The following is a 12178-nucleotide window of genomic DNA, read 5'->3' on the forward strand; positions in this document are numbered from 1 at the left end:
CAGCTGAACACTCAGAACTGACAGTAGGTCTGTTGTCCCACAACAGTACTCTTTATTACTGACAGTTTTTTCTATTCATAGAACAATCTCCCCTTTTAAGCCTATTCAAAACCCTGCTGCCAAGATTATTTTCCTTTGCAGCTGTTTTGATTAAACTCCCCCTCCCTATGTCTAACACTGCCTGACTGTCAGCAATAGCTGCTATCACACTGGAATGGTTTTTTTCCAAATAAGTTTCAAAAGTCCACAATTCTTCTTTTGCCTACATCTTTCTTTTAATTTCCCATCTCCATTTATTTGTTAATGTTAAAGGAGTCTTCCCATCTTTATTCTCTTTTGGACTCTTGTTCCAGATTCAACAGACCTATTGGCTCAAGACAACTTCCTTAATGATATATTTTACCCCCTTTTGATTTGAAAATCATGAAAAGTCTTTCTGCTGCTTAAAACTTAGGCAAAACACACATATCACTATCTTATTTTAGATATATAGCATAAATCCTTTTAAAAAGGGATTTTACACTTGCTGAACTGATTCTATCATGCTTAGACAGAAGTTGAAAAAAATTACTGATGGATGTTTCATGCTGTGCATAGGCAAGTAGCTACAGTATCATTATTTACAGCCAATCAGTGTGTCTATACTAATTAGCCATGGCCACACAGCTTCCTATAAAGCCAAGCACAACATTTAGAGATACACAACCTGTATCTTCCCAGAAATTAATGGGTCTCTTTTCCTGAAAAACTTAGTTATCTGCTGAGCTTTTGGCAGGTAGTGGGTTTCTGTGGTTAGGTTTTGGTAGCAGGGGGCAACAGGGGTGGCTTCTCTTAGAAGCTGCTAGAAGCTTCCCCTGTCTGGAGGAGCCAATGTCAGCTGGCTCCAGGATGGGCTTCTTGCTGCTGGCCAAGGCCGAGCTCATCAGGAGTGATAGTAATGCCTCTGTGATAACATATTTAAGAACAGAAGGTTGTTGCACAGGTGAAAATTTCCAGCCAGGAAAGAGCAGAGTGAGAACATGTGAACAATAATGCAGACACCAAGGTCAGTGCAGAAGGAGGGGCAGGAGATGCTCCAGGTGCCAGAGCTGAGGCCCCTGCAGCCCGTGGTGCAGACCATGGTGGAGCAGCTGTGCCCCTGCAGCCCATGGAGGACCATCGGGGTGCAGAAACCCACCTGCAGCCCATGGAGGAGCCCATGCTGGAGCAGGTGGATGCATGAAGGAGGCTGTGACCCCGTGGGAGGCCCAGGATGGAGTGGGGTCCTGCTGGAGACCTGCAGCCTGTGGAGAGGGAAGCCCATGCTGGAGTGGGTTTTTTCTGGGAAGGACGTGTGGCCCCTATGGGGGATCCACGCCGGTATAGCTCATTTGTGAAGGACTGCACCCCATGGAGGAGTGACCCACGGGACAGCAGTTTGGAAAGAACTGTTGCCCAAGGGATGGACTCATGCCAGAGAGGTCATGGGAGGGACCCCACGGGAGCAGGGGAAGGACTCGTCTCCCTCAGCAGCAGCAGAAACAACAACTGACCATAACTCCCATTCCCCGTCCCCCTGCACCGCTGGGGGAGAGGAGGGAGAACATGGAAGGAAGTAGGTGTGGGGGGAAGGTGGTTTTACGATTATTTTACTCTTTTGCTCTGATCCTGTTAGTAATAAATCTAAGTAATATCCCCACTTTCAGTCTATTTTGCCTGTGAAGGTAATCAATAAGTGACCTCTCCCAGATGTTATCTCAACTCATTAATCCTTTGCTGGTTTTTTTCCTCTCCTCTGTCCAGTTGCAGAGGGGAGTGAAAGAGCTGCTTTAGTGGGTATCTAGCATCCAGCCAGGGTCAACCCACTACGCGGCATTACCATCATAAACATTTCACAGACCTGGTGATGAGCAAAACTGCTGAAGCTGATTCAAGTTCTTACCTTGTTTATAACTTTTCTCCTTAAAATCTTTTGAAGCAAGCCACGCATTGGTTCCCCATCCCACCGAAGTTGAACCCAACGGAAATGCTGTTGAATCAGCAGGTCAGAGCCATGAAGATGACACTTTGCGATTGTCCCCAGTAAAAAGCAGTTTTCATGAAAGTAAAAAGCACCAGAAACTCCATTTGCTAAAAAGGAACCATAAAACCACTTTACTGAAATACTCAAACCTTTGACATAATTTCATATGAAAGTGAGAAGCAGTGACATAGTTGGAAAACAAACAAACAAACAAACCCACAAAACACCATAAATTACCTTTAAAACATGCTATCTTTGTTAAGAACAACTGTTCACAATAAAATATAAAAACAAACAAATTACATTTTTTCTCCTGTTCCCTGTTTGTCATACAACTGTACTGTAGTAAAAATATTTCTCCATCTCAAGTATTTTAAATACCTCTTTGAATTGTGCAAGGATTTTCTGAACTCCGATTCTCAAGAGCTGCCAGAAAATCTCCTAGTAATTCAGACAAAGAAGCTCTCTCCAGATTTTCTAAAATCACAATGGTTGTCTTGTTTACAGAAGGCTGTTTGACAGGGATCAGACAAGCTGAAATATAAAAATCCCATTAATGTTTACTTAGGAAAATTGACTTTTATTTATGTGTGCAGTTTTTACTGCTACTAATGCAAGAAAGGATTTTTAAAAAAAATTTTCCTCTTAACATGTTCACAGGAGCAGACAGACTGTATATGTTCAAAACTGAAAGCATAAAATCAAACAATAGAAAGAACATCATACTGTATATTAAGAAAAAAATTGAAATCTATGATTAAAATAAATTCTTGAAATAGCTATAATGGGATCTTCACAGATAGGAAAGATTTCAGCACACTGAAAATAAATACAACAGAAAAGATAGCAAAGACCTTTGAAAACATTTTTTTCTTTTGCTGTAATACATCTTAAACTTTTAACATGTAATCTTAAAACCATATAGTGATAAAAGGTTTCAGAATAGTTCATGTTTATACGAAACTTAATCATTCTATGAGATTGCCTATTTGTTTGCTACTATTTTCTCTTCAAAACTTCCTTCAATATCTTTAAGAATCACTCAAATAATCAGAGCTAGTATGAGGTATGTACAGTAGCATCTTAATAGGTACTAAAATAAGGTATATACTTTTTTTTCACATTTTAGCTATTTTCCTTTAATATTCCTGATTTTAATATATTATTGCTTAAAGAAGACAGCCTTTGCATGTGTTCCTGTAACACTAAATCCCAGGTGAATACTTCTGTAATATATCTATAAAACAAAACACTCATCTTGAGTATATTGTGCCTTCCATTGTTTCAGAACCTTTTGAAGGCGGTACTAAAAATGGTCATTAAGGAAACTGACATGTAAAAGGGCAAAACTAACAGCATCTGACCACTGCTTTTTATTTGCAGTTTCCTGACTATTACTGCCCTGTTTTACTAGGAGGATATAGCTTGAGAGCAGGGAAGACAGGTACTTCCTCTGTGTCTGATAGATCCATTTAGAGAGGAGTGTTCTCTTAGGAGAGGAAATGTAGTAGAACAATGGGGCAAGAAGCAGGCAGAAAAATGAGACTCAACCAGCAGCACCATGCTGAAATGCAAGCACAGGCAATTACGAGTATGTTCCTGATACAGAAGCAGCTTTCCTAAGAGGCACTAGCCAGTAAACAAACCAGACTATTAGTGACATTCTTGCCTGTAAGCCAAAAACCAAAGCCTGGCTGATTTCTGACTAAATGGTCTCTCCTCTCCCAGCAATGTGATGGCACTGAAGATGACATGTGGGAATAATCACTGGCATAAGCTATCCTCCGAATTGTGACCAGGATTTCCTTAGAGAAAAATTACCACAGATTAAAGTTATACCAGGAGGTATGTGAACAAACAGAATAGAGCGCTGCATGGCACTGTATGACCTGATGGGATGGCTCTGCTTTTGTTCATGAGCACAGACATGGTCAGAGGGGATTGTTCAGTTTCTTGCAACCTAGAAAGACAATGAAAGCTACACGATGAAAGCCTACTTGAATAGAAGTCACCACACTGCAACTGCAGAGCAGGTTGAAGACAGCATTCAGTCTCACTGAATTGTAGGTTTTTTCTATTAAAAAGTTAGTAATTCTACAAATAAAATATTTGCTTATGAGATTCAGATTCCTCTTTTTGTTTCTAGTCTGCCCATATGGAGAAGCAAAAAGGTAGGGGCTGATCCTTGCAAAGCTTTGCCTCAAAGTTTCATGATGGTAGCACAACGGAGATGCATCCAGGGGTCTTGCATTGGTACAACTGAAATTGGTATAATTTCAAATGCCCAAAGCTCAGCCTCTTTCAAAACAGAAAGTGAAATGTGAAAATGACAGCTTCTAAAACACAAAGTTATGACCATACTGATTGGAGGTAAAATTAGGATCCTAGAGGTGTAGAAGGGGCCAAAATAAAAAAGTCCAATTTTTCGAACGAGAATGAGGTCTTACTACCAAGTTTAGATTCAAACTATATTGCTAATTTTTGTCAACAAAAACTCCCAAGCCCTAAATACTTATAAAGCAGAAATAGGAAAAAATAGAAGAAAGCTGCAAAGAGGTGAAAGCAGTGACATATTTAAGAACTGTCTGCAAACAGCAAAGTTGTATTTGAGCCAAAATTAATTTGAACAGCACCAAAGAAAAGGAAGCTTCATATCACTCTTCAGGTTTTTATATTATTAATGTATGCATAATATTATAAATTTTATTATATATTACCCCTACATTATATAAGATATATTTTATATTATATTACATATTTGATATGATATACAATATACTATAGTATTAGTAGATGGTTAAATGTAGATGGCAAAATAAAAGAAATCAGGGTTCAAATGCATGAGTATGGGCAAAAGGTAGCACAACCTGGCTGTGAGAAAGTCCTCCACATAGAATGTTACTTTTCACTTTTAGCACTATTCTATTCCTTTTTCTAACATTCTCCTTACTACTTCTGACTAACCCACGTGCCCCCATTCTTCTGCTTCCATATGTCACTTGCCCATTTTCACTGTCATTCATCTTTGGTTATTTTCTCCTTTTTTCATTCTCACCAGTTTCACTGCCAGTTTGCACAGGTACAGCCTACTGACTGCTCTGAGAATATTTTATTATGGAGTACCCAAGTATCTGGACTTTGATCTACATGTGGTTATTCACATCCGCTGAGAGAAAACAGTTAATCCTACTACTTTGTCCTGTAGTAATGGGTCAGAATACACACACATGCACACTAACATTTGCCTGTTTGGGTGACAAAATTTTTTTAAACATTAGAACATCTTCAATAAGGCAACAATAGACCTTTATTTCTGATTCAGGAGAGCCAAACCAGAACAATGAATTTTTAGAGGCTCACAAAAAAAGGAAAAAAATGAATGAGACAGAAATAAATATTAATTTTACTTAAATGTCAAGAACTTTTGACAGAGCTCGCTACTGGAAACTCTGTCATACTTAGTTCTACCTCAGTTTAGACTCATACAATTTTTCCCCAAGCACCTGAAAAACTATGGGTTCCATTAAAACAAGCCATCCACTGTGCAAAATGTTTTAATGTATTTCTTTACTTTGCACCATTAAAAATTTTCCTACACATTACCAAAATCAGTCCTGCTGAAATAACCTTACCACTACTGATGAACAGTTCCGCAAGCTGCTCCTTGGAGAAACCAGCATCCACTTGAACTTTAACGATCTCACATGTGGATCCCGCAGCCACTTGCTTTTGCTGTGTTGAAAATTTATAGATTTGGTGAAATAGTGAAAACTCTGATTTATAGATTAATTTACTTGATATGTTTGTGTAAATACCTTCATGCAGGCTGCTATCTGATATGCTATATAATCTTGCAAACTTCCTTCTGGACCATGGAAAATGACATTGCGGTATTGTTCAACCTACAGACAGACAATAAAATATTCTTGAAAGCTCAGACTTGGATTATTTATTCTGTTTTTACCTAGATGACACACCCAGCACCTAACAGACAAAATTCTTTGCTTTGCACTACTGGAGTTGATAATCCTTACTATATTAGTTTCAAAGTAGACAATATTTGCATACAATATCTTGGGAATATATTGATAAATTTATATCCTAATTTGTAAAACTACCTATCAAGGTATTTTGTTATAACAAATTTTAAAACTTGAAAAATTCATGTAGGAATAATGAGTTTAGGAATTGCAAATATTTTCTTAATGTGGAATTAAAATATATATCAGAATGATGTCAAAATCATCAGTGTAATTCACTGCCAACTTAAGGACTTAGACTGAGGACTTTATTTCCAGTAGAAATGGGATCATGCTATCAATATGGTAGAATAAAATATATTTTATTTATCTTAACTGTAAAATTACTTTATCTCTAAAAAGTCAGTAAGGGAATACACTCATATCACTGTGCAATATTGCTGCATACAGCAGAAACCTGAGGCATTACAACTCTTCTAACAACATATACTATCCAAGGACACAGCAAAAATTATGCAGATTCTAATCTAATTCTGATTTGATGCAATGTTAAAACAAATGATTTATGAAAGTTAACTCTTCTAATTATCCTTATATCTTGATGTATTAAACAAACTAAGAGTTACAGGAGATATCTATATAAGCTAGTAATAAAATTCAAGTTTCAAATCATTCTTACGTGAATGTTATTCTAATTTATTTTTCCCTCAAAAAGTGGAATGAAATAACTCTGGAAAGCAATAAGATATCACAGAGCTTTTAATATATTTTTTAAGCAGTTCAGTTACTCAGATAGCAGCTATTTAAAGAAGAAAGTTAATGCCCTCATGAGACTAAAGTTAAAGGGTAAGATTCAGGGGGAACTTTACTTTAAAATACCAGCTTTCATCCCATTTCATTTTTTTAGAAGTCTTGATGTCCTTTCATGGAGTAAAAGAATGACTTTTTTTTAGTCAACACTATTAGAGAAGTATTTTTATGAACAATTAGCACACTGAAAGAAGCTAGCTTAGTACTGACCAGGCGTAGGTAATTCTGAAGTGTCTGAAGATGGATCATGGATGCATAAGTCACACTATTTAGACAGCCTTCTTGAGGTCCTTAAAATGAGATACACAAATAACTTTCCTAAATCTCTCATGTTTTACATGCATGTATGACAGATACATATGATTTTCATGCAGTATTCTACAGTAAGCTCCTAAAATTAGAGGCTATGTAAATTAAAATGCTGAATAAATGAAAGGCATTTACCTAGCACCATAGATTCATGGCTATCCATGACATAAGCAATATGGATACTACTAGTAAGTAATGGCCAGTCTTCGCGAACGAAGATCTGGGGAAAGGTCTTTTACCTTTCCAGCCTGCGCAATGGATTTTTTAGGTGAGACACAGCCTGCGCTGAACTGAGCCCACCCTTTAATCCTAAGGTTCATCTGCCGGGGCCAAGCAAGCTTGGACAATGGCAGTGAGGTCCTCAGGACGTAGGTTTGTTTAGAGTGACCTTCTCATAGATGGATGGCCTCACAGGGCTAACGAGCTCCATCTGCCCGGGAGACCGAGGAATCGAACCCGGGTTGCAGCAGTGAGAGTCCTGCATGCTAACCACTAGGCCACCAGGGGTCAATGGATACTACTAAATAACTGAAAAAGGTAGTAGGACCTTTTACGCAAAAATATGCCAGCATATTTTCTAAATATTGTCAATACCTTCAAATCTAGTTAAAAAATTAATTAGATATGATATTTCTGAGAATCAAGCAGCACTGAAGAAAAAAAACAGTAGCAAATGATTCTCAAAATATGTATTTCATACAGAGTGTCTTAACATTCAAAACTGAAAAATTATGATTTGAAAATTACCATACAAAAACACTGTGATATGCTCAGCTCTATTGTTCTTCAAGAAGTCCCATGGGGGTTGGGAAAAAATCTGACCTGTTGACCATGAAACGTTTCCTGTTAAAAAGAAAAAATAAAAGAAAGAGATATTCCCTGTATCTATATAAAATGTCCTATGCTCAAATATATTCACTTGCTTACGAAGATTGTGTGCATACGCTAACAAATTTGACAAACAAACCAGTTCTATGTATGAGATGTACTAAATCACACTATTATTTGATACACGACTGAGGATACTGATGTCTTCTGTCAACTGAGACACATGTTTAACAGCTAGCCTGTCTTTACATCTTTACATGTAAAATAGAGTAAAATAGGATATTTGCCCAGTCTAATGTGAATAGGGGCTTTTTTTGGTTGATGGGCAGGTGGAGGAAGGAAAGACATTTAAGATGAACTACAAGAAGTTTCAGAAACCTACACAACTGTTACAACTACCACCACAATTCAGCTGATTTCTCACAATTTTAAAGATTTCTCTTTTTTACCTTGATAAATGAAGTTATATAAAACAGTAGTTCTGTTTACCTATGCCAATGATTTACAGTCTGTATTTACTGTATATTCTGGATGTACTGTAAAGATGCATTGTGGGCTTTGCTTCAAATTGCTTTCATAGTAACACAGAATATCTTGAATTGGAAGGGACTCACAAGGATCATCCAAGTCCAACCCCTGGCCCTGCACAAGACACCCCCAAGAATCACACCCTGTGCCTGAGAGCACTGTCCAAACACTTACTGAGCTCTGGCAGCCTTGGTGCTGTGACCGCTTTCCTGGGGAGCCTGTGCCAGTATCCAAACACACCCTGGGGGAAGAACCTTTTCCTGAAATCCAACCTAAACCTCCCCTGACACAGCTTCAGGTTGTTCCCTTGAGTCCTGTCACTGGTCACCACAGAGAAGAGATCAGTGTCTGCCCCTCCTCTTCCCCTCACAAAGATGTTATAGACTGCAATGAGTTCTCCCTTCAGTTTCCTCCAGGCTGAAAAAACCAAATGACCTCACCCGCTCCTCCTATGGCTTCCCCTCAAGGCCCTTCACCATCCCTGTTGCCCTCCTTTGGATGCTCTCTAAGAGCTTAACATCTTTCTTATGCCGTCAAACCCAAAACTGCACACAATACCAAGGTGAGAGTTTTGTTTCACCTGTGATACTGATTTCTCCTCTAGAGTACTAAATTGAGTAAAGGACTAATTAACATAGGGCCTCATGGTCCCCAAGATTAAAGCACTTAATGAATTGTGGCATAAACACAGCTAAAAGTAAAGAATGCTTTCATGCCAACAGTATTCAAAGGTGCATAGCTAGTACTGGTCTTTCTTAGTCTAAGCTTTAAAAGATCCAGAAATCTAAAGATACTTTTATCTTACAAGATTTAACAAATTTAAGAACCCCCCCCCCAAGTTTTGCTCTTATATTACACCAATATTGATACCTAGTTTGACAGATAATATACTGCTTGCACTGAGGCCAATATTGGATTCTGCAGCACTGTTAAATGACAGGTCTTCTAGGCTCCTCCATCCATCAGAAGCGATTGCCTGGAAATGGTTTGTCACTGCCTGACTCACTGCTTTTGAAAAATCATCCCATGACGTCTGCTTGCGGATATTTAAAGCACATATTGTGTTTTCTGTATCAAATTCCTCTGTACCCCAATGGGCTAGTTCAATGCCACTGACCGAAATCCTTACAGGTACATTAAGAGCATCTGTTGAAAAACAAAATACCAACAATGAGAAAAACTGTAAAACTCAATTTAAAATAATCCCATTATTATAGACCAACATCTAATATTACAAAGAAAAGCTACAAAATAACTCCTGCTATAGAGAAGCAAATGGCAAAGAGTAGCACAGATCACCACCACAACATCAAAGCAGTGATGAAAATATCAAGGTATCTATCTTTAAAAAAAAAGCAAACCAGGATTATTATGCTTGAATAACAGGAAGCAAGAAAAAACGTACTTTTTATATTTCCTCTTTACAGACTAGTTGCTTATAAATTAAGACAGATGGTGGACAGCGTCTTAATATTTTAGTTTATTGTTGTTGTGCACATTTCCATTACCAATTCAGAAAAGAATTTTCTGGCACTGGTGCACAAGTGGAAAACACAGCTGAGCCAAACATCTTTAAATAAAAAGCTAAGAGCTTGGAGAAAAAAATCACTTGAAAGTGTATATTTTATTTGGTATAGAATAAATCGACAAAATATTAAAAAGGGAAAATAGGAAATTTACATGCACATTCTAGAACCAATGAAGTTATTTTAAATCCTGCTCTTTGGAATACAACTCAACAGAAGCTGCAGTCTCTGGGAATCATTTAGGTTACTAAAATTGAAAAGGAAACTATCTTCTAATTTTCATGCCAAAACAATACCTTTCAGAAATTATCCCTGAAATTAAAAATAAGTACACTATTAAAAAAAAATCAGCTTATTATGGAATCTTGCAATATGATCTTGGTTTTGCTTTTGTGTTCAGAAGCCAGATCTTCAGCTGATACAAACCAATGAAGCTTTTCTGATGTCAGAAAAGTTCTGATTTAAACACAGTAGCCTACCATAGGGAAAAGATTACTCAAAGGCATCCTTCAGATGTGGAATAGTGAGAAATGTATCAAAGGCTTGCCCTTCTGATGGCTGGACCTCAGGGAAATGAGCACAGACTGTAAGGAGTACAGAGGGTTCTCCATGAGGAAACAGGCCCCTAGGACAGAGGTACAGTATATGTCTAAACTTCACTGCATGTGACCTCTACAGCAGAGCTGGCAATCCGGGCTCCCAATCATTCCGATCTCTCTCAGCACGTCCTCCTGTCCTACATGCACGTAATTCCTTACAATGAAAACCTTACTGAACTGTGATGAAGGTAGAGAATGGTACATACACACCTTACCCAAAACGCATTCCTGGCTTTTTAAGGTGAATAGAAGAGAAGGGGAGACCAAAGGTTCTGACCTGATAAAAGCAGTTGGATCCATGACAAGCATGACCAGAGAAACAGAATGCTAGGATTGATGAAAATAATACAAGCATTAATTTAACAGGCTACACATTCAGCCATTAGAAATTGCCTTCAGTCCGATAAAGAAGATGACCATGGAGAAGTTTCTATTAGAAAGTAAGCTGTTCCTCTCTGAACCTGCAGTAAAATGGTACGAACTGAGATTTATAATAGCTGAAGAGGAAAGTCAGAAGCAGCAGACAGAAAGCTTTGCTAATTTGTTGTCTACAAAAAAGTAGATAAATAAAAAGCATACAAATCTACAAAGACAATACTTTTCACTACACAGAGAAATATAGATATATTTTTCTCAGAATATATAGATATAAATACATCGAGATATATACAGAACTAGTGAGTGGATGGATTAAGTCCTATCTCAAGAAATACACAGGTCAGTTTGCTCTACTGAATTTTGAGAAAATTTACAGAGAAGGAAGAAGATAACAGGTTTCAACTGAATAAGCATCTTCTGACAGAAGCTACTGATGTTGGAAAGAAGAAGTTGTTCAATGTTGTCTCTAAGACATTTTTGAAGAATCAAACAAACAATCCCCTCAACAATAAACAAGTGAAAAATAAAACTATATTTTAAAAAGAGATTCAGATATGACTAGATGATTGTCTTAGCCTGAAGAAATTTGACAGTTATCCACCACTAAGTGACTACTTCTGCAAAAATTTGAAGAAAAGATAAGAGGAGGATAATAGCTTTGGAAAAAGTAATTACTAATATTAAATTCAGAAATTTAAAGAGAATATGGATGTTTGCACATGTACAATGTGTACCATCTTTTCAAATGGTTTAAAAACAAAAATATGAGTCATTTAATAACCTCAAACAAAATTTTATCATATGTTTTTGCAAAATTTGAAGAATAGAAACTTGCTAGCTTAAGGAAACTTAATATTTTGGTGCCAAAGAAGTGACAACTACCCTTTCCATATTTCTCATTTTTGTCCCACAAGTTCTTTATTAAAAACATTTTTATATAGTGCTGATAGCATTTACTTACTTAAGTTTTCTAGGAGATGTTTGCAATCATCAGTGGCAACATCATGCAATGTTCGATTACACTTATCTTTTCTCTCAGCCTCTAGTCCACCATGGCAACAAAGGATTTCTAGACAGTTCTGCAAAGGTAGGAACTATATTATTTACTTGTCCATTTGCTGCATTAAAGCGTTCTACCAATATGCAGTTAGACTCCTAACTGATATTCTTACACATGCATTTCCAAAGATAATCAACTACGGAGTTTCTATAGATGAA

At 37.3% G+C, this 12178-nt stretch overlaps 1 protein-coding gene across 1 annotated transcript in view; it reads right to left on the minus strand.

Moving 5' to 3' along the window:
• The window catches only part of CTTNBP2 (cortactin binding protein 2), an 84173-nt gene that overhangs the window by 15277 nt on the left and 56718 nt on the right, over positions 1 to 12178 (minus strand). The window contains 8 exon segments of the mRNA XM_027682156.1: positions 1922 to 2109; positions 2384 to 2536; positions 5635 to 5734; positions 5818 to 5904; positions 7003 to 7082; positions 7849 to 7944; positions 9328 to 9603; positions 11922 to 12039. Coding sequence (XP_027537957.1) covers positions 1922 to 2109; positions 2384 to 2536; positions 5635 to 5734; positions 5818 to 5904; positions 7003 to 7082; positions 7849 to 7944; positions 9328 to 9603; positions 11922 to 12039 — 1098 coding nt within the window.

The sequence above is a fragment of the Neopelma chrysocephalum genome, unplaced genomic scaffold, assembly GCF_003984885.1.
Source record: "Neopelma chrysocephalum unplaced genomic scaffold, ASM398488v2 Primary Assembly neopelma1_62, whole genome shotgun sequence".
In the NCBI taxonomy this organism is placed as follows: Eukaryota; Metazoa; Chordata; class Aves; order Passeriformes; family Pipridae; genus Neopelma; species Neopelma chrysocephalum.